The 23,153-nt window shown below is 42.6% G+C and overlaps 1 protein-coding gene across 1 annotated transcript in view; it reads left to right on the forward strand.

The window, feature by feature from the left end:
- Positions 1–23,153, forward strand: part of Slc12a8 (solute carrier family 12 member 8) — a 137,754-nt gene that overhangs the window by 85,767 nt on the left and 28,834 nt on the right. The window contains exons 6-8 of the mRNA XM_047564956.1: positions 9,391–9,478; positions 11,090–11,177; positions 19,047–19,193. Coding sequence (XP_047420912.1) covers positions 9,391–9,478; positions 11,090–11,177; positions 19,047–19,193 — 323 coding nt within the window. The remainder of the gene's footprint in view (positions 1–9,390; positions 9,479–11,089; positions 11,178–19,046; positions 19,194–23,153) is intronic.

A 23,153-nucleotide genomic window follows, 5' to 3' on the forward strand; every position in this document is an offset into this window, starting at 1 on the left:
ACTCCTCTCCTCCCAAGCCATCCCCTAGGGCTCCTCACTAGTTGTATGTCTTGTGGGTGAGAGGACAAGAATCTGTGGAACCAGAATGGGGACCCCTGGTTTAAGGAATAGAGCGGACCAAGAAAGGATGACCTCAAAATGGGGCAGACTTCACCTCATCCTAATGGATTTGTAACCTGGAACAGGAGAAAAGAAGGAAGTTTGTAATTGTCATACATGCTTGTTTTTGTAATTTTATTTATAGAATTAATTTATAATTTTAATTATTCTAAATATCTATAATAATAATTATTATTATTATAACCTATTGCATCAGGTGCTGTGATGAACACTTTATGTAGTTTTTCACTTAAACTTCACCACAACCTCAAATGGTTCAGAGACAGATGTGTTGTCTTAGTCCATTTTCTGTTGCTATCACAAAATACCTGAGACCAGGTAATTTATAAAGAATAGAAATTTATTTGATTCACAACTCTAGAGACTGGGAAGTCTAAGAGCATGGTACCAGCATCTGCTCTGCACTTGGTGAGGACCTTCCTGCTGTGTTTAAACATGGTGGAAGGCATCCTATAGCAAGACAGAGCAAGCATGCTAGCTGTCTCTTTTTCCTCCTCCACTTCCTCCTCTTCGTGTGTATATGTGTGTGTGTGTGTTTTGTTTGGGGTAATAGGGATAAATCCAGAAACTCATTCATGCAAGGCAAGTGTTCTACCACTGAGCAACCTCCCCAGTCCAATTTTTAAAATTTTATCTTGACAGGGTCTCATTAAGTTGCTGAGGCTGGCCTCAGACTTTTGATCTTCCTGCCTCAACTTCCTGAGTCGCTTGAATTACAGGTGCGCATCGTGACCACGACACCTAGCATTTGTGAAACTTTTAAAAAATGTAATCTTTGTAAGACTTTTGGACACTAGGGTGTCTGTTCTGTTCTATGCACCAAGTCTAAATCTAGTTCTAATGTTATTGGTGATATTTTTAAATTGCACCAGGATCTGAAAGAAAGCAAAGCATCTCTGAAACACTTAACAAGGATAGGCAAGCACACGCTAAATCAAAATAATTTTTCTAGATCTAGCTCGTAAGACATTAATAATTTACTGAACTAGAGAACATCTGCCCAAGAATCGTGTAGTAGTACAAGGGTAAAATTCTGGAAGTGACAGCTGCCAGGCATAAGCCCACTGACCACGTGTGCACTGTGCCAGCAGAAATGGTCACCCTCCTTGGTCCCCCAGGACACACCCAGAAAACTTCCCTTCTGGAGTCTGAGCTGCCTCCATCTCCTTGTCTCTGTGCCTCTGTGCCTGTGATTCTCATTATCTGCTTTCTGGCCTCTGCTTTGTCTCAACAGCCACTTTGTGGTCATATCTGGGTCGGCTCATTCCTGGGTACGTGTCAGTCCTCTCTCCTCCCCCTGACCAGGATCTGAGCTAGTATTCTGCATGGGCCAGCCAGGAGGGCCTGTGGGAAGGATGTGGGGGAGGAGGAAAGGGCGTTTGTTATGGATGCAGAACCTGTTTAGAAGCAGGAAGCAATTAGGGGTGAGTCAGTCACTTTCCTTGGTAGAAGTATATCTATATATAACCCGGCCAGGTGGTGCACTCCTATAATCCCAGCTACTAGGGAGGCTGAGGCAGGAGGATTGTAAGTTCAAGGCCAGCCTGGGCGATGCAGCAAAAGCCTGTCTCAAAATAAAAAATATAAATGACCGTGATATCAGAAGCAGAGCACTTGCCTAGCATGCAGAATCACACTTTCACCTCTGGTACTCTAGAGAGCAGGGTGCCTGACCTCCACCCCTACTCTGTGTCAGCATAAGCCCCTGAGTCCACTCCGTAAGATCTCAAAAAAAAAAAAAAAAAGTGCCCGTATTTATATTTATATATACATACATTTTCTCATGGTCTTCATGAATTAACTTTCACAAATGATGTGAAGGAAAGTGTCCAAAATGACATGGCATGGCTGGGGATGTAGCTCGGTTGCAGAGTGCCCCTGGGTTCAAGCCGAGTATCACAAACAAATAAGCAAGCAAACAAAAAAACACCAAAAGGACATGACATGCTACAGGAGGTACTAAAACGGCAAGAAATACAGAGTGGCATGTAATTACACAGAGCTGAATGAAGGGGCGGAAAATTGACAGGGTCTTGGGGGCACAATGAGTCCCTGGCAGGGGATGGGAGGCAATGTGGCCCTCTAGGTGAGACACAGCACCAGTCAACCTGGGGACAGGTGGGGACCTTGCAGAGGGTCAGAATTTGGGTGGTCCAGGAAGGGGTGGTGTTAGTGGACGGAGCTGCAGCCTGGGAGTCTGATAAATGGTGATGCAGTCAGGGGTAACCTTGGACATCAGAGTTTTCTGGCAGCAAACTGAGGGGCTCCTGGCCTTGAACAGAGACTGGGTAACAGGACCTGGGCCCGGAGCATGGTGAGAATAGGGCAGGTCCTTAGCCTAGCATTCCTGTTTTTTTTTTTTTTTTTTTTGATCTAAACTCTCCCTATATGTGTGTGTGTGTGTGTGTGTGTGTGTATCAATCTATCGATACATATCTCAGTACAGAGAATCTATAATACAAAATAGTATTCTCGTACCTGCCTCTTACTACCTGAAATATCTGTCCATAGGAGCAACCACATTTTAAAAAAAATATTTTTGTTCTAATTAGTTATACATGACTGTAGAATGCATTTTGACACATCATATGTAAGTGGAGTATAACTTCTCATACTTCTGGTTGTATATGATGTAGAGTTACACCTGTCATGTAATCGTATGTGCACATAGGGTCATCATTCACTCTACTATCCTTCCTACCCCCATACCCCTTCCCCTCCCTTCACTCCCCTCTGTCTAATCCAAAGTACCTCCATTCTTCATTAGTCAGTCCTGCTTATTGTGAATTAGCATCCACATATCAGAGAAAACATTCAGCCTTTGGTTCTTTGGGATTGGCTTATTTCACTTAGCATGATATTCTCTAGCTCCATTCATTTCCTGGCAAATACCATAATTTCATTCTTCGTTAAGGCTGAGTAATATTCTATTGTGTGTGTGTATATATGTGTGTGTGTGTATATATATATATATATGCCACAATTTCTTTATCCATTCATCTATTGAAGGGTCCTAGGTTGAGGGGCAACCACTTTTAGTCATTTGCAGTACTTTAGGAGCTAACTGTATAACACAGAACAATACTGTTATACCTGTCACTTGATTAATCAAAGCCAGACATTATATATTGATGTGTGCTAGGAAGTGTGGAGTTTAGCTTACCTACATGCTCCCCATTCACTCCCAATTTTTAACAGTTACTTTATTTTTTGATTGAACTCAGGGTCACTCAACCACTGAGCCACATCCCCAGCCCTATTTTGTATTTTATTCAGAGAAAAGGTCTCACTGAGTTGCTTAGTACCTCACTGTTGTTGAGGCCGGCTTTGAACTCGAAATCCTCCTGCCTCAGCCTCCCAAGCTGCTGGGATTACAAGCATGCACCACTGTGCTGGGCAACAGTTACTTTTTTGTTCTTAGTTATTTTGTTGATTACCTTGATAACTTTAAATAATATGTTTAAATCTCTGTTATTTTATTAATTCTAGGCTTCACTCCTTCACTCCTTATTGTTAGTGTGGGAAGTTGAGATTCTGTGTTGTGTTTTAAGATTGATACATTAGAGTCATTTTTATTTTATGTGTAAAATATTTTTACAAGGAGTGCTTTAGTTACTGTCCTCATTTTAAAAGAATCTGCATACTCTTTTTTATATTTGAGCTTTTGGGGCAATATCAGGAAAACAATAGCAAGTTTGATTATTAGCAAGCGAGTGGACCGAATCCTATGAAAAATGTTATTTACAACTCTGAGTGAACCCACACAGTTATACACCCATTCTCCACCCTCCACCCATTCAACCTTTTTTATCTTAAGGTTGTAAGTTAACAGTATTTGGAACCATGAAATATTGGAAACTTCTTTGCTCTTCTTAGGAAACACTTAGAAACTCAAATTTATGATGATAAGACATATTACAAGTACACAGTTAAGTTTAAATTTATTGTAACAGGTGTATAAATATTTGTTAGTCCTTTCCTTGTCTACCTAACAAATTTAATGGCTAGCCCAAGGTGTTGCTTGAAGCACCTTTCAGATTTTCTTCTTGGACTAATTAAATTTGTGACACTACAGCCATTAAATCTTTCTGAGAGAAGATCACAGGACATTATTTTCTCCCACATTACTCTGATGACGATTTTAGTGTGTTTTTTTTCCTTCCCTCTACTTCATTACCCTCTTTTCACTTCCTACTATCAATTGACTATAGCCTGACTTTACATTGTCAAAGTAAATAATATTCAAATTCTGCTTTATAACTATTGTTATGTCCTCTGTGTTGTCTGTAGTTCAATTTCTGAAGTTAAAACCAATTAATGTGTACTTTATGACCCCATAATGGTTGTTCACTGAAGAACCAAGTAGTGGCCTAGAATTCCATTCCTCCCTGTGATTTTGATGTGGTCCTTGTTGCCATTTAAGGAGAATGTTCCCAATATCAAGGTCAAATGGGTTAATTTTTCTTAGTTTTTATTAGTTATGATTATCTCACATTCGAGTTTGCTTCATATTTAGACCTTGACTTAACTTTCTTGTTCACTTCTTTTCCTAGAGTTTCTTTTCTTTTCTTTTTTTGTTGTTGAGGTACTAGAGATTGAACCTAGGGTTGCTCTATTGCTGAACTGTATACCTAGTCCCTGCCCTTTATTTTTTTATTTTTTGGTATTGGAGATTGAACCCAGGGGTGCTGAGCCACATCCCCAGCCCTTTTAAATTTTTATTTAGGGACAGGGTTTCACTGAGTTGCTAAATTGCTGAGGCTACCTTTGAATTCACAATCCTCCTGCATCAGCCTCTGGAGCCGCTGGGATTACAGGCGTGCATCATCACACCCGGCTTCTGCCTTTTGTTATTTATTTATTTATTTTTTGTGGTGCTGGGAATTGAACCGAGGGCTTTGATACTTGCAAGGCAAGCACTCTACCAACTGAGCTATATCCCCAGCCCTTCCTTTTATTTTTGAGACAATCTCACTAACTTTCCAAGACCAGCCTCAAACTTGTGATCCTTTTGTCTCAGCCTCCTAAGTCCCTGGGATTCAGGTATGCCCTACAGCACCTAGATTCCTGGAGTTTCAATAACTTTTATTTTTTCTCGTTGCTAAAACAAGTAATCAGCATATACTTTAAAATCATTCAGTATGTTAATCAGATTGCCTCTCTTTTTGAGTACATTTCCTGTCCAGAAGCATCCTTCTTGGGGTATCCATCGTTTTGCTTTACTCCCTGCTTCTTTCTCTGCTGTCCAACTGTTGCTCTAGGGTTTCACTTCAGTACTGAGTTATCACCACTATTTTCTGAGGGTTTTTTACCCTCCCTCATGGTTTCTGTCTTTTTTTTGCTGGAGTACCTCCTTCTGTAGCTTCCTCAGAAAAAATATGGAGGAGATAAAGTTTCTGGACTCTTTATTTGCTTAACTTTACTTTCACTTAATTGGTAATCTGGCCAAAATTCAAGGTTAAGAAATTTTTTCGTGAGGACTTTTAAGTTGGTGCCCCTCTATTTTCCAGCATTCACTATTGCGGATGAGAAGTCTGATGCCAAGTGCAGTTTTTGATTTTATGTGTGTTAGATAGCCTTCAGTCATGGTGACAAAATACCTGACATAAACAAAAGGAGGAAGGTTTTATTTTGACTCGTGGCTTCAGAGGCTTTGGTCCATGGTCACTTGGTCCTGGCACTTTGGTCCTATGGTGAGGCAGCACATCACGGCAGGTAGTGTTTGGTGGAGCAAAACTGTGTACATCTTGGCATCAAGGAAATGAGAGGAGGGGTCTCTAAGGGCACGCTCCCCAGTGACCTCACTTCCTGCTACTGAGCCCCACCTACCAAGGATTCCACCAACTCCTAAGAATGACATCAACTGGAGACCAAGCCTTTAACTCACGAGTGTTTGGAGAACATTTAAGATCTAAGTTATAACACTGTGTAAGTGTTCAGGTTTTATATCTGGCAGCTTTTAGAATTTCTCTTGAAATTGCACAGTGATACATATAGGTATGGATTTTTTTTTTTTTTTAATTTTAGTTTTTTGTGTAGGGTACTTGGTGGGATATTTCAGTCTGAAGACTTGTATCTTTGATTTAGGGAAATTTACCTCTGTTACCTACCTGATTATTTGCATTTGTTTTCTTCTCTTTTTCTGGATTTCATGTTAGTTGGCTGTTGCAACTCTAAGATATCTTTCTGATTTCACTCAGATGGTCTACCCATCTTTATATTCTAAATGTTTGGATATTTACTTAATTTTATCCTTCAGATCTATTACATTTTTAATATTTTTAATTTCTAAATGTTTTTTCTTGTGGTTTTTTTTTTTTTTTTTTCTTCATAGCATCTTTTTTAGTGTGGGGAGGCACTGGGGATTGAACCCAGGGGTGCTACATCCCTAGCCCTTTTTATTATTATTATTATTTTTAAATTTTTTACAGACTGCATTTTGATTCATTGTACACAAATGGGGTACAACTTTTCCTTTCTATGGTTGTGCATGATGTAGATTCACACCATTCGTGTAATCATACATGTACATAGGGTAATGATGTCTGTCTCATTCCACCATTTTTCATACCCCTGCCTCTCATTTCCCTCTATGTAATCTAAAGTTCCTCCATTCTTCTCTCACCCCCACCCACATTATATATCATCATCCACTTATCAGGGAAAACATTCGGTCTTTGGTTTTTTGGGATTGGCTTATTTCACTTAGCATGATATTCTCCAATTCCATCCATTTATCTGCAAATGCCATAATATACTTCTTCTTTATGGCCTAGTCCTTTTTTAAAAAATATTTTTTTGGTTGTCGATGGACATTTATTTATTTATTTATTTATTTATTTATTTATTTATTTATATGTGGTGCTGAGGATTGAACCCAGGGTGTCACACAAGCCAGGCAACCACTGTACCACTGAGCAACAACCCCGGCCCATCCCTAGCCCTTTTTATTTTTTTATTTTGAGGTAGGGTCTCACAAAGTTGCTGAGGCTGGCTTTCAACCTGTGATCCTCCTGCCTCAGCCCCCACCAGCTGCTGAGATTCCAGGCGTGTGCCACAGTGCCCAGCTTCCTCATTGTATCTTATTTTATAGGCAGGATATTCTTCTGGAATACTAATCAGTATCTGGAATTACTAATCAGTGTTTTCTTCAAAGTGCTCTCTGTATCCTGATTCATGTGTTTCTTCCAGTCAAGTTGTTTTTCTATTTATGCAGGTATTTGTTTATTGATTGCTGGTTTTCACCACACATCAGGCCATCCTTGGTAGCTGGCAAAGATTCCCCTGTCCTAGGGTGTTTAGGTGTGTTTCCCTGCTGAGCAGGGCCTCAACTGGGGTGCAATATCCACCTAGCCACCCTGGTTTTCTTCGGGTGGAGTATTGAGACCCTCCAGAGAAGCCTTCCCCAGCATTCTTTTCCTTCCCTTTCACTCGTCATCTTCTGTGTCCCAGACATTTATGGGAGCCTTTCATCTACATAGCGTAAATGCCATTCTCTTTGCTTGTGGCTATTTATTCCTTGTCCCCCTTTAATATCTGTTTAATAGGATCTTGGGGGAGGGGAATGAATGGAAAGAAAATGAGCCTACCCGCCATTTTAAACAAAAGAACCTTTTAAACGTTATTTCCCCCACATTTCAAAAGGATCACTGGAAATTTAAGAAAAAATATAAACAATCCAATAATAAAAGATGTCTTCTACCATCACCCAGAAATAACATCGTTGACATTGAAAAACATTCTAGCTCCTCTTTCCATGCTTCTCTCCGTTCCTTCCCAACATTGGGACCCTGACATATGTTCTCTTTCTAATATGCCTCTTAAAACTAAACAATAGCTTTAAATATCTTTCCATGTCACAGCATATCCCTGACAATATTTCAGCTCTGGTATTTATTGAAAGACAGACTGTCATTTATTTAGGCAATCCTTCATTTTTAGACATGAAGTTGTTTCTAATTTTCACTCCAAACACGTGTTTATAAACACTTTGTACTAAATCTTTACTCATATCCTTGACTATTTACTTTGGATAAAATCCTAGTGGTTACTGAACTGCTGGGTCAACGTATATGCAGGCCCCAGTCTTGGTCCAGCATTCGGGGTTCTCTTTGAAATAGCCCAACTGTGACTTTCTGCCCCAAACTTTGACTTCACTCTACTTCACATGGATTCCACGAAGTATTTCAGCAGAAACATTGAAAGCTTAATATTCAGAGTCTGACCATGACTGAATCCTCGTCTTGCCACTTAGTAAACGTGTAACCTAGTCTTTTTAATGACCTCTTCGAGGACTTTTTTATAAAATGAGGACATAATTCTTGACCTTTTGAAGTGATTGTTTTGAGGCTTACGCAAGAGAAAAATATATGTAAAGCACTTAGCATAGGCCCTCTCATGCGGAAGTGTTCATAAATCTAGAATGGTAGTGTGGGACCCATTTTGACCACTAAATTCATTCAACCCCTCTTTTTAGGCCACACTGGAGGTGCACCCACCGCCCCTGTGAGGTTTCCTGGCCCACTGAATTGAGTTTCAGAGCTCTCGTGGGCTGGGCCCTCATCCCATGTTCAGAACACACCATCTTGTTGCTTTCACATAGGTGTAGCGACAATATACCTCCTCACTGACTGAGCTGTTGGTCCCTCACCATGATGGATCAATTCATTTTCATTAGTGTTCTTGGGGTCAATAGGTGTTAAGGAAAATGCAGCATCAGATTGGTTTTTGGAGTTTGTTTAGAGTCCTTTGGTAGCTCAGGAGCGTTGAACGTGGTCTCTGGTCCTGACTGTTGGAGGTGTCTGACTCAAGGACACTTGAATCCCTAGTGTAATCAGTAGGCATCGAGGCAAGGAATCTGCCTAGCAGAGGTCTGCCAGGTCTTTTGCTACTGCCTAGCCACTCCAGGGCATTGTTCCAGCTAGGAAGGCAGGGCTCAGCATGCAGTACAGGGACCTTTGTGTGACTTGCAAGGTACCTCCCTCACCCCCAATACTTTGTGCTGGGCAATAGGATGCCTTTGTAGCTGGAAGAGATTTCCTCCTGAGTCTCACTCAACCACAAAGGTCTCTTTCATGGTCATGCAGATGCCTCCCCAGTTGCCAGGGGAGATTGAGAAGAGGCCTATTTATGGAGCTGCAGATGGGAGGGCTTGATGTGGGATAGCTTCCAGGACAGGACACTGGAGGAGAGGAAGAGCAGCCCTGGGGAAGGTGATTCGTGCAGTAGGCTGCATCACCGTGGGGCCTACCCTGTCTGGGTGTCTTTCAGGAGTCATGGCTGGCTTCAACATGGGAGGCGACCTCAGGGATCCGGCTGCCAGCATCCCCCTGGGCTCCCTAGCAGCTGTTGGCATCTCGTAAGTTCCCCTCGTGGCAATCAGTCTAAGCTGGAGAGTGGGAGAGAAAACCCCAGGCAAAAGAGGGGATTGCCCCTTTTGTTCTGAGAGTGCCCCAACTGTGACCAATCTATTTCATATGCCGATCCTCCTTTTAATACGCGCTGGGCTGGAAAATTCACGTCTGGTGGGCTCAGACACTGCCCTCGCACATCCCCCTCGCCCCCTGGGAATGCTGGGAGGAGGAGTGTCATTAATGCAGATCACAGGCCAAAGTCTTTCATTCCTTTTTCCTCAGCCTCCCACCCTTGCCCCTGCCCCTTCCCTACCCTCATTTTGAACTTGGGGATTTTCTTTTAACCATTGAATTTCCAGACCATTGACAGGAACATACGCATGAAGAGCTTCACAATCAGACAGATTAGGGTTTGCATCCCAGGTTTGTGGCTGATTTGCTGTGTGACTTTTTCACTTAGCTCTCTGAGCTTCCATTTCCTTTTCTATAAGATGAGGATAATGATAAATGTGTGCCTCATGGACTGAGGAAGAGATGCACCATAGAGAAAGACACATAGTAGACACTCGGAAACCAGCTCTCCTTCCCCAAGGCTGTCAGGCTTCTGGACTTTTAGTTTTCATTGTGCCACCCACACTAGCAGACTGGGTGACCTTAAGTCTGTTTCTGATCTTCTAGAATCTTCTTTTTCTCTCAGGACCAAGAAGCAAGCTTCACTGGGGAAGTGTAAGAAAGCAATGAGATCATAGACATGACCGACCTGACTTGAGAAATTGAAAATGCTTTTATTACTTTAACTATGATACTTAAAAATATTAATATATCTATTTCATAAGCACCAGATCTGCTCGTATCTTATTGCAATAGCACTGTTGCTACCAGTCAGGCTCTGGGCCATTTTGTGCAAAATAAGGCAACAACATTGGGAAGATAATAAAGACAATGGGGAGACAGTTGAATGATGGGGAGAAAAGAAGAGAGTTCTACATAAGAACTCTGCCTTGGTTTTGATCACAGATAGGAGGCTCAGGAGGAACATTTGACCTGTCCTCTCAGTGCCCAGATGGTGGTGGGGAGCCCTCAGGGATCATTGACCTATTCAGGGTTATAGGGCATCTTGGGGGCAGGCTACACTCTGCCTTTTCACACTTGGCTTCCCAGCCTGTTATTTGTGATCCAAAGACCAGCAGGCCTCAGTGTCCTCTGCCCGGGAGGATGGGGTGTGGGGTCTTGGGTCAACCCTGACCTGAATCCAGGCAGCCTAGAGGCCAGCTGGGCCTCCTACTCTTTACCCCTAACAGCCTTTGTGTTTTTCTTCTTTAATATTAGAAAGAAACAAAACATGGATAGCTTTTTTGTTTTCTTTGTTTTTCTGCGGTTTTTTGTTTGTTTGTTTTTTGTTTTTTGGTAAGAAATGTGCTAGAGGAGAAACAGCATAAACAGACCCCACGCAGGCCAACTGGGTAGGCTTCATGGCTAGCTTCTCTTTAATTCTAAGACAGATTCCTGTAGGAAGCAAAGGTTGAGCAGTATGGCGGGGGTGAGGGCTGGGGGTGGTGTTGGGATAGGGCTGGCAGGTCGGATGGCAGCTTTCCCTCTGCTCTCGGGTTTCACAGGTGGTTTCTCTACATCGTCTTCACCTTCCTGCTTGGTGCCATCTGCACCCGAGAGGCCCTTCGCTATAACTTCCTGATAGCCGAAAAGGTGGGTAGCTCTTACCCAAAGGCCTTGGTCTGTTGGGGTCATTTATTTGTTCCCATCCACAAATGGCTACCTCTCCCTTGCAATTCTAACTTGGGAATTCATGTAGTCTTGCACCTGGGCTGAAGGTTTGGGGAGTCAGAAATGATGGAGAAGGTGCAGGTTTTGCTTATGGATCCCACAAAACAGATCTTGGTACCCAGAGAGGGACACAAAGGCAGGTAACTGGATGATGGAGACATTTTTTCATGTTGAAAATCAGGACAGAAACAGAAGAATCCCCTTGCCCCAAATCTCCAGCTCAGCCAACTGCACAGAACTCTTTTTTGCCAAGAGCTTCACCTTCCAACACGAACAGAAAGCTGCTCACAAGCAGCAAAGTGGATGCTGAAGGACAGGGACAGAGCAGGGAGGTGGAGGAGATGAGGAGCTCAGTGCTAGGAGGGCCTGACAGGGAAGTAGGGCAGGACCCTCACCCTTCTGACTTTCCCCAGAATCTCAGAAACTCTGGGTTGATTTGGCTGCACATCTTTGTTTCTGGGGCATGCACTCTGCCAGGAGAAGATTAGCAAATTCCTTGTGTTCCATAGCCTCCTTTGCATGCTGGAGGCCACGTGACATCAAGGACATTTATTTGGCATCATTAAAATCCACAAGAATAAGATCTCCAGACGTTTTCCTGAAAATTCCCCTAAAATTCCTCCCTTTCCTCAAGTTCCTGGAGAAAACATGGATCCTGAGATTCCCATCATTTTCTGAGAAGTGTCGTCAGGGAGTTTTTCTTATGGTTAACTCTTGAGTGTTGCCACTTCTATTTTAGGGGAGAGTACCTTCCTCTCTTGGTGTGAAGCTTTGCAAAGCAGCTGATCTTCACAGAAGGTCAGGAGACTATGAACTTACTTTTTAGAACTGAACAGAGGCTTAGTTTTCACCTTAGCACAGGTTTCTTTTTAGAGCATGTAGACATTGAAATAAAGGTGATATTTGTTTTCAGAGATCTTGACCTTAGTATGAAAGCAGGTTTTGAAAGGGAAGCAGGTCAGGCAGTGGAAGAGCTGACACACACCTTGTAGCACCCAAGGCCTCAGGTCCCCAGCTTGCAAAGCTTGCTCTGGGGGAAAGAATCTGTGTCCATCATATATATCTGATGCCCCTTTCATCTGAAGTTTCACCTCCAAAGGCCTTTTCTCCAGTGGTGAAATGAAAAGCTTAGCTGAATTAAGGAATTGAAGGGAGCAGCTGAAAGGAGAGGGACTGTTTGACCAGGGGGAACTGCTTGTTGTTCATCTGCAACTTGCCAGTGGCTGGCTACCCCTGCCTGCTTCTAAAGCTTGTTCCTTTCTAGTGGATTCCTTCACAGAGTTCATTTCAACCATTAGAGACTCTGATCTGGATAGAAAAAGATGATTTTCTCCTGGTTTGGGATTCCTTCCCCATCTTTGCAGGGAGAGCTCAGAATTGGTATGTGTGAGGGTAAGTAGCCTTGTATCCAAGGAAGTCCGCAGAGCAATACAGCAAAAGCTTCTCCAGAGAAGGTAGAAATTCCACACCTGATAATAGACACTCGAACTGAAGGAACTTTCTTTGGAATGTCACCTGTCCCAGTGGTCGAGACAGGTAGGCACCCCTTAGCTGGTTGGCAGCACTAGCCACACAGGCCTCTGCCATAATCTGTGGGAAGTATTTCTTGAGCCTACACTGGGGTGGATGGTGGAGATTTAGATCCTGGAGAGGAAGAAAGACCATTTCCTGGAATAGGAGACTGTAAAAATAAGTGATGAAAAATAAGTGACTGTTCTTGGTTCTCAGTCACAAACAGGGATTGGTGCAGCAAGTGAGTGAACAGGGATGGAACCAACCCGGACAACTTCAAATAGCAACTTGCTGGTGTTCTGCTGCTGCACGTGGGGATTACACAGCATCTCCCCAAGCCATTTCTCCTTTCCTGCTCTCACCTCACTGGGTCTGACTCAGCTGCAGGTCCTACATTCTGGCAGGAAGTTGGACCACAGATGACTTTACTAACAGTCCCTGGAGGGCACAGCCTGCAGATGAGAGGGTGCAGCCTGTAGAGCCTGGGAGGTGCAGGGGCAGTTTCTTTACTTGACACAACCCGCTACCCTGTGCAGTTTTAATAACTGCTTGGCTCAGGTTCACATCTTAGCTATGGCCTTGGTTCTGAGCCAGCACATCCCTGAGTTTTCCTGGTCCCTGAAGAAGCATGACTGCTTCTGTCTGGTGCCCTGACTACCCTCTTCAGTCATGGACACCTGCCAGTCTCAACATGCTGCCCCTGTTGCTGGTTCACACGAGTCTCCTCAGTGCACATCTCTCTCTTTCTCTTGGGTGTTTTCTGCTGGAACAATTCTCTTCAATGACTGGAGGCTGCCTGGATTCCTTTCCACTTACCTGCAGTTGGTCAGTCAATCTGTTTCTTTCTGCGTTTCCTGCACTTTCTCAGATCTATTTCTAATTATTTGGTGTCCCAGCCCATGGTTTCTCCAAGTCTTCTTACTTTTTAATCCCCACCCCCAGAGGAACTCTCTCCCCACTCCTGAGTGTCGAGTCTCAGAAATGTTATGCTTTCTTGTGAACTTTAACTCCTCTCCATACTCCTTTTGGGCATACCTTTACAGATAGAGACATTTGTTTTAGGGAGACTTCCCCTCCTCCCTCAATGAATTCACCATGTTTAATTGAATAGAAAAAGCTAAAATAGTCAATCCCAATATCATTCAGTGGTAGAGAAAGAAATTTTATAAAGAATAGTTTTAGAATTAAATAATTAATTTTTAAAAAAAACATATATATGTATATATATACATATATATATTCCAGGAAATGGATGTTTGTTACAAATTAAAAAGACTAAGTACCTTAGGAACTGTGGGGCATGCTAACTAGCAGAGTAAGAGCAAACTAAGTAGGAATAATACCCTAAAAGTATCTTTGTGAAAAATTGGAAATCCCCAAGTGAACTGTTTTGGATTTGGCAGTCATGGGTTCACAGGTTCAGGAGGGTCCTTGAAAGCCCAAGCATGGGAAGGTGGGGCTGGGACAGAGTTGGCGGACAGTGAGTGGTCCGAGTCATCTGCTCTGTACCTGCCACCAGCCCAGCCCGACTGTCCTCTGCTCTCATCATGGACACAGTGCTGCGTCTCAGGAAGTAAAGCAGACTTTACCTCTTACTGGAAAAATGCTCTCAAGTGAGAGATAAAACTTGACTGAAAGCTGTAGTGTTGGTCAATCCATGGAGTAAGGAGAGAATTAGAAACTTGTGACTCTGTGAAAACATGATATGGAAGAAAGCCCAGGGACTATTGAGACGTTGCCTTATGAATGCATATGGCCTTGTAAGGGTTTCAGGTTGTCACCGTCAATATCAATAAGGGGCCACAGGAACTAGATGAGGCAGAACAAGTCCCTTGCAAATGACTTTAAACCAAGAGGAGGGAGCAGCAGTGAATTAGTGGAATCCCTCAGCAGCTGAAACTCAGAATGGGAGCTGGAATAAAATACCAATGGCAGAAAGATATAATTAATTATTTTCATTAGTAGTTAACTGAAAAAAGAAATTAGTTCATACCCATATAATGTTTTGGAAAGATAGCTTTTTGTGATGATGCAAACAGGCATATGACATAGGAACATCATTTCTTTTAAAACTAATGACACAGATCTACTCAAATAAATGTTCACTTCCACCTCTACTAGCATGTTTAGCAAACTCAGTACAATATGAAGAGAAAGTGACTAAGTTCAGCAAGGCTGAGAGCAAAGCTGCATGATTACCACTCTAATCTCTAACGCCTGGCCCTGTGCCAGGACGACAACCATCCTCATGAAATTCTTACTAAATGGATGGATGACAGAACAGCAGAGCTGGGAGAGAGATGGAATGGAGGGTTTTTACTGTTTTATAATTTCTTTACATGTGTGGACCAATATTTCACTTATTTTCAGGCAATAGACTGAATAATAGTTTTATACATAAAAGCAGTAAGTGAATAGGCTATCCTAAACACAACTGACAAACTGAACATTAAAAAGTCACTATATTTGGGTACTCTCTCATCTGTTCCCAGCCCCAAGGTTCTGGAGGAATCCCAGGGTGTGTCTCTGGATGACTAGCCAAAGATGAAGTCACCAGTGTCACGCACATACTCACAGAGCCGGAGACTCAGCAAGTTCCTGAGGTCAACCCAACACAGAAGGATGCAGGATGGGGAGTCTCATTCCCAGAGTAAATGGACAGGCTTTAAATGAAAAAAAAAAAAAATTAACATAAATATGTAGTCAGCCCTCTATAGTCCCAGGTCCCACGCCCATGTATTCAACTAACCTGGATCAAAAAATATTCAGAAAAAACACTGCATCTATATTGAAGATGGAAGGACATTTTTCTTGTTATTATTCCCTAAACAATACAGAATAATGTCTATTTACCTAACACTTACATTGCACTTAGGCAGTATACAGGATCATATGAGTCTTTCACCTTTTATTAAAGTATGTGGAAGAATGTGTGTAGGTTGTATGTAAATACTCTGCCATTTTATATGACACTGGAGAACCCTTGGATTTTATTTTTAAGTTGTAGATAGATACAATATCTTTTTTTTTATTATTTATTTTTATATGGTGCTGAGGATCGAACCCTGTGCTTTACATGTGCTAGGAAAGCGCTCCACCTCTGAGCTACAACCCCAGCCCATCCATGGATTTTTGGTATGTCAGGAGTTGTGTAACTAATCCCCCATGGATACCAAGAGAGAACTGTACAGCTTTACGGATAAGAAACAGTCAGATTTATTCAAGGAGATACCCTGCTTGCCTCTCCGGAAAAAGTCTTTAAAGGCAAAAGCAATAGATACGATGTACTATGCCCAGAGGTCCTTCACACTGGCTGCACATCAGAATCACCTGAAAGGCTTTTTAAAAATCAACAAAATGTGTATCCCACTCAATACTAATTAAATCAGAACCTCTGGGGTGATTCTTATGTAAGCCAGAGTGGAGAAATACTGAGTTAAATTTTCAAAATGCTTTTGATAAAATTTCATCATAGAGTCTATTTTTTTTTAAACCAGTCAACAGGATGCATTTGGTAGAGAAGACAGAAACAAAGGCTACAGAAGAATGATCACATCTCAGAAGGGAAGGAGGATTAATCACAGGACCAGTTTATCTAACCGTTTTGTGAGGTATCAAGGGCACAGATCACATAAGTCATGTGCCTTATTAATTCAGTGAATGAGCCCTGTTTGCCAGACTGTGATAGGTGCTGAGCAGCAGGGAAGAGGTACACCATTCATTTCTACCCTAAGGAGCAAAGCAAGCCATGGCATTTTGTTATTTTTTTCCTATCCTGCAGGGGAAAAGAAAAATGCCATCAGAGTACACAAAATGTTGGGAAACATCAGATAACACTAATTTCATATAATAATAAAATGGTAAGTGAAGGAAGGGGAGAAAACCCAAGAAACCCATGATGTTGAAGAAGAGAGAGGTGAGATTCACTGGGGATAAGAATGAGATAATACACGTAGAGAAAGGCAATCCAACTGAATCAATGACAGGATGTGCTCTGTAGTGGACCTTAGATGGTCTGGCAAGCCTCTGACTTCCCTGACTATTTAGGGGTTATTCCACCTATGCATGGTCTTGAAGGGTGCGAGACCATATTCAGAAGCCCAAAGAACAAGACCTCTTACCTGTCCCTTTTTTTTTTTTTTTTTGTGGTACTGAGGATCGAACCCAGGGCCTCCTCGTGCTTGCAAGGCAAGCACTCTACCAACTGAGCTAAATCCCCAGCCCTTACCTGTCCCTTTACAGTCCTGGTAGGGCACATGATCACGACTGGGCATCAGATGCTCCAAGTGTGTGAATGAGTGAAAGACGAAGAAATGGTGACAGTTCATCTGCAGGGTGGTGGGGGTACAGGTAGCATGCTGGCCAGACTCTTCTTGGTGAAGAGTTGGAGTGCTTTCAAGCTTGGGTCCTACCTTTCTCCATGGCTGATCTTTTGGCCTCTTGATGATTCTGTGAACCTCCAGTGCCCTACAAATATGTTCTTTTTTGGAAAAAAAAAAAAAAAAAGTTCTTTTTTCCAATCAAGAATCCTGCCTGATGAATTCATCAAATTATTCTAGTGATAATTTATGAGTCAGGGAATAGATCCAGCCAGAGACTTAGGTTCAGTATAATTTGACATCATAGATCTGGTGCATTGTGGAAGCAAGGAAGTAAAAAAGTGAGGCATGGAGAGCCTTCATCAAGAAGGGTGTAAGTGATAAAGCTGGAAATTGTCTTTAACCTATCTATAATAGTTGACAAAGAAGCACTTGAATACACAGTTCCCACCACTGTGCCTACAGTGAGGTAGAATGGAGAGGGTATCACAAATAGTCAAGAAAACTGAGAGGCTTCCCTGAGGGTATGAAGGAGTCCAGCTCAGGAGGGTAAGGGGTTCAGGACTCAGTCTGGGACAGAGCTGCATGTTGAACAGCCCGGATCTTTTGCAAGTTGACGCCAAGGAGAACAGCTCTGCCCTCTCTTGTTCTATCTGTTGGTGCCTTTGGTGCATATTGGTCATGGATCTCATTCATTCATTCATTTATATATCTGTGTTGGGCATCAAGAACACTGGGTGAACAGGACAGGAGATCTTCCTAAAGGAAGCCTGCAGGTTGGTGGAGAAGACAATGATGGGCACTATTCTATCATCATGTTGAGGTGCCCAGGGCACTGAGGAGCAACCACTGTTGTGAGGGGGTTTGGGGATGGCCTCTTGAGGGAGGGGAGGTTTGTGCTGAGTTTTGGTGCTCAGTTAGGAGTTCAATAGACAGACAATGGATAGATTAAGGGATGCAGACAGGGTTTCAGCAGGCAGAGAAATTGTGCTGACCAGTGACTCTGTGCAGGGTAGGGGATAGAGAGGGCACAGACTATGCAGGGCCTGTGTATCAAGCCATTGATATGTTTGCAGCAGAGGCATTAGGATCAGATTTGAGGTTAGAGAGGTAACTCTGGTGGAGGCCTAGTGGGTGATTGAGAAAGAAAATGCTTACCGGCAGGAGACCAATGGCATGGTAGTTGGCCAGCACTTCCTCAAGGGTGGTTCCAGCCCATCAACATCAACATCACCTGGGAACCTGTTGGAAATTCACATTGTCAAGCCCTACCCCAGACCTACTAAAGCAGAAACTCTACGGGTGGGGCCAGAAATCTGTGTTTTGATGAGCCCTGTGGATGAGTGTGACCCCTGTTCAGTTTGAGAACCACTGTGTCATCCCCGTAAGATGTGATGGTAGACTCACTCGAAATAGTGGAATGAGGTAGAGTTGGGCTGGGAATGAGAACTCTAACTCTGAGGTGGAATCTGGAGTGTATAATTAGGTGAGTGTGGGTGGGCAAGTGCCAGGGGAGTAGAAACAGGGTCTGGCATCGAATGATTATGTCAGTCAGCTTTCAGTCACTATAACAAAATATCTGAGATAATACCTTTAAAGAGAAAAGGTTTATTTTGGCATATGGCTTTAGAGGTGCTAGTTCACGATCTGGTGGATCCATTCATTGCTTTGGGCCTCTGGCAGGGATGCCAGATGGCAGTGACAGGGAGTATGTGGTGGAGCAAAACTGCTTACCTTGCAGCCAAGAAACAAAAGAGAGAGAGGAAGAGGCTGGGGTTTCACAATTCCCTTTGAGGGTACACCTCCCATGACCAAAGGACCTCCCACTAGGCCCCACCTCTTAAAGGTCCCACTACCTTCCCAAAGGGCCACCTTGTGTCCAACTCCTTTAACACATGGACCTTTTGGGGGACTTTCAAGATCCAAACTACCGCAATAATGATACTGCTTTCTCACACAGGTGTCCCTGGTGGGCTTCCTATTCCTTTTGGGTTTATACATCTCGTCCCTGGCCTCTTGTATGGGAGGACTCTATGGTGCTCCCCGGATCCTGCAGTGCATTGCCCAGGAGAAAGTGATTCCTGCACTTGCCTGTCTGGGGCAAGGGGTGAGTGATCCTTTTTATTGAGAAACAGATTTTTCTGTTAACCCAATTGTTGACTCATCAATTGCTGAAGTTTTTCTGAGCCTCTGGGAAAGTTCTCTAGGGTAGGACAAAGTGCAGCCATTATTTCTTACAACTCTGTCCTCTGGATGGCTTAGGCTGGGACCCATTACATGAAGCATCTTAAATATCACCACCGCATGGCTCCTTAGCTAACTAGCTAACTAACTAGTCACAGTAGTTTGGACCCTAGTCACAGAGAAGTGAAATACCCTCTCCTTTAATAAAAACAAATTCTGAGTCCTCCATGTTTAGCATAGAAGAAAGAATCCCTTGGTTAGAACGGGAGCTGGTCCTTGCAGGTCTAACTCTCCCTTGATGCTCATGTTGCCCTTGGGGAGTGCTGTTTGATGATTTCCCACATCTCTGGGTTCTGGACTCTCTTAACCACCATGACCCAAACCTTAACTGATACAGAGTAGATTGGTTGAGTCATGACTGGAATGATCAAAAGAGATGTTCCTAAAACCTAGGGGATTACAAAAGAGAAATAGACACAGAGAATCCCACTGATCTGCAAGTTATGGCTTGTTTCTGTTGTGGGGGGTACCACAGAGGCCCTCCCCAGCCTCTCTGATTCCCAGCCTCCCTGTTAGGACGGCACATGAAAATCAACTGTAATTTTTGCCTTGACTTTCATCCACTTCTTAGCCCCAGTCAGCATGGCTGGGGAGGAAGGGTGACTGTCGTCTGTACTGCCTTCCATCTGTGATAGTGATATGGCTTTTATTTTATTTTCTTTCACTTAATATTTTATGAGGTGAAATGAACACAGGGTTTAAAACTAAAAAGAAAGTAGAAAGTATACACTTCTGTCATGAGTCTTTCTACTTCTTTCCCCTTGTCCTATAGTCACTGCTTTTCTTAGTTTTATTTTCTTCCCACATTTTTTATCAGTGCATTATAGTTGCACCTAATGATGGGATTTGTTGTTGTGTATTCATTCGTTTGTTGTTACATGCATGTAACGTAGCAATCTAATTTGACCAATATCACGCCCAGCACTTCCCCCTCCCTCCCTGCCTCACATCCCCTGGTTCCTTTTCTCTATTCTATTGATCTCTTTTTGATTTTCATGAGATGCCTCCCACCTCTTTCTTTTCCTTTTTCCTTTCTAGCTTCCACATATGAGAGAAAGTATACCACCCTTGACCTTCTGAGTTTGGCTTATTTCACTTAGCATACTGGTCTTGCCAGGCTTGGTGAGGCACGGCTGTAATCCCAGCAGCTCGAGAGGCTGAAGCAGGAGGATCACAAGTTCAAAGTCAGCATCAGCAAAAGAGAGGCACTAAACAACTCAGTGAGACCCTGTCTCTAAAAAAATACAAAATAGGACTGGGTATGTGGCTCTGTGGTCAAGAGCCCCTGAGTTCAGCCCTGGTACCCTCCTCCAAATAAATAAACACACTGGTCCCTAATTCAATTCATTTTCCTACAAATGACATAATTTCATTTTTCCTTATGGCTGAATAAAATTCCATTGTGTATATCTATCACATTTTCTTTATCCATTCATTCATTGATGGATACCTAGGCTGGTTTCATATTTTGGCTATTGTGAATTGTACTGCTAAAAACATGGGTATGCATGTTATCTCTGTATTATGATGATTTTAATTTTTTAAGATAAATACCAAGGAGTGGTATAGCTAGGTCATATGGTGGTTCCATACCTAGTCTTTTGAGGAACCTCCATACTGATTTCCATAATGGTTGTGCTAATTTACAATCTCAACAACAGTATAAAAGTGTTCCTTTTTTCCCACAATCTCTCCAGCATTTATTATTGTTTGTATTTGGGGCAGGGGGAGCCACTGGGGATTGAACCCCCAGGGTGCTTAACCATGGAGCTGCATCCCCAGCCCTTTTTTTTTTGAGATTGGGTCTTACTAAGTTGCTTAGAGCCTCACTAAGTTGCTGAGGCTGGTTTTGAACTTGGGACCCTTTTGCTTCAAACCTCCCAAGTTGCTGGGATTACAGACATGCCACCGAGTCCAACTTCTTTTCTTAGTTTTTTAATGAATTATTCTCTTTCCCATTTTTATACAAAAGATAGTGTTCTCTGTATGTTGTTCTGTACCTTGTTCTTCTTTTTATTTTTCACTTTATGTAGCCTAGGAAACTTTTTTAAAAAATATGAACACAGAAATTTTTAATTCTTTTTCCATCGTGAGGATATACCATAGTTTAATCAGTTCCCTATAGATTGATACTTGAGTGGCTTCCAGTAAACAGTGTTGCAATGAATAGTCTTTGTGTGTGTGTGTGTGTGTGTGTGTGTATGTGTGTGTGTGTGTGTGTGTGTGTGTGTGTTTTTGCATATGTGAATACATTTTCATAAGTAGGATTGCTGGGTCAAAGGGTGAATGCACTTTTAATTTTAATAGATCTTGCCAAAATACCTACCATGCGATGTGTATCATTGTGCATTTTTTTGTTTGTTTATTTGTTTGTTTTAGTCCTAGAGATTGAACCCAGGGATGCTCTACCACTAAGATACATCCTTAACCTTTTTAATTAATTTTTTTAAAAATTTTGAAACAGGGTCTCTCTAAATTGCTGAGGCTGTCCTCAAACTTGTGATTCCCCTGTCTCAGCCTCCCAAGTCACTGGGATTATAGCCATGTGCCACCATGCCCAGCTCATTTGTACTTCCACCAGCAGAGGATGAGAGCCAGTACCACTCTTAGACTCAGGCCAAAAGATCCTGCTTTATAAGACTGCTTCTTTGGAAGGCCAAGGGGACATACCCACCTGGATGCAATGTTCCTGCTCTAGACCATGTCCAGCTGTGGTGTTCCTGGAATTCCTTGCCTAGATGGCACACTTCCCAAAGTGTGGGCAGAGGGTCACATATACATGTGAGGCCCCCATGATATGGTCTCAGAAGAGAAGCTGGTGGGCTCTGAGCTGGTGCTACACATGGTCATCTTGCACTGAGGAAGTCTGAGGAATTCTGAACTTGAACCTGACATTCCTCCTCATGTTTGCTGAGGAAGGATGTCAGAACCTAAGGTTGTTAGTGAGGTTCGTAGTTGTAAATATCTAGACATAGGGTGTCTAGAACCCCGTTTGCACTCTTGCCTTGGGCAGCAAACACAGTTTCACAAGGATTCTGCCCGCAGCTCGTTGCCAAATGTGATTTTTGCCAATTGTGTACTGAGAGATGGCACCTTAGGAGATAGGTTCGCAGTCCTCTTACCTGAGTGAAGTTGAACCTCATTTCCTCTGTTTAAAAGCTGTTTGTATTTTGTTTTGTGATTAATTGGTGATTTTCTTTTTAATTGTTAGAGGGTCTTTCTTTGTTAGGAAGATTAACTGTGCTATGTATGACAAATGTTTCTCCTAGTTTGTCTTCTCTTAACTTTTTGTTTTTTTTTTGAATTTTAGCAAAGCTGAGGTTCAAGCCCAGGGCTTTGTGCATGCTAGGCAAGTGCTCTATCACTGAGCTACCCCTCCAGCTCTGTCTTTTAACTTTGGAACTTCCCCTACACCCCACAAAAGCTTCTCTATATACGATTAAATTATATTAGCTTATTTTCTTTTTTAATGGAGGAAGAGTAGCAATTTACATTTTTGGACCTGTATTCAACATATAAAAAAGAGCATAAAACCAGTGTGAACCATTTTAAGAACCCTGAAGTGAACACCCTTGTAGCCTCCACCCAGGAACCCTGCCAGCCCTGTTCCTCCCTGGTCAGAGCCCTTCCCTCTCACTGCTATAGCCAATGTTGATAATAGTTTCCTTGCTTTATTTATGGTTTTTCTTGGGGATCAGCAAACCTCTTCTGAAAGTGTCTACATACTTTAGACTCTGCAGGCCATGTGGTCTTAGTCACCACTAATCAGCCGTGCTGCTGTAGCTCAAAAAGAGCCACAGATAATGCCAAATACTTTATTGAT

The sequence above is a fragment of the Sciurus carolinensis genome, chromosome 9 (genome assembly GCF_902686445.1).
Source record: "Sciurus carolinensis chromosome 9, mSciCar1.2, whole genome shotgun sequence".
Taxonomy (NCBI): Eukaryota; Metazoa; Chordata; class Mammalia; order Rodentia; family Sciuridae; genus Sciurus; species Sciurus carolinensis.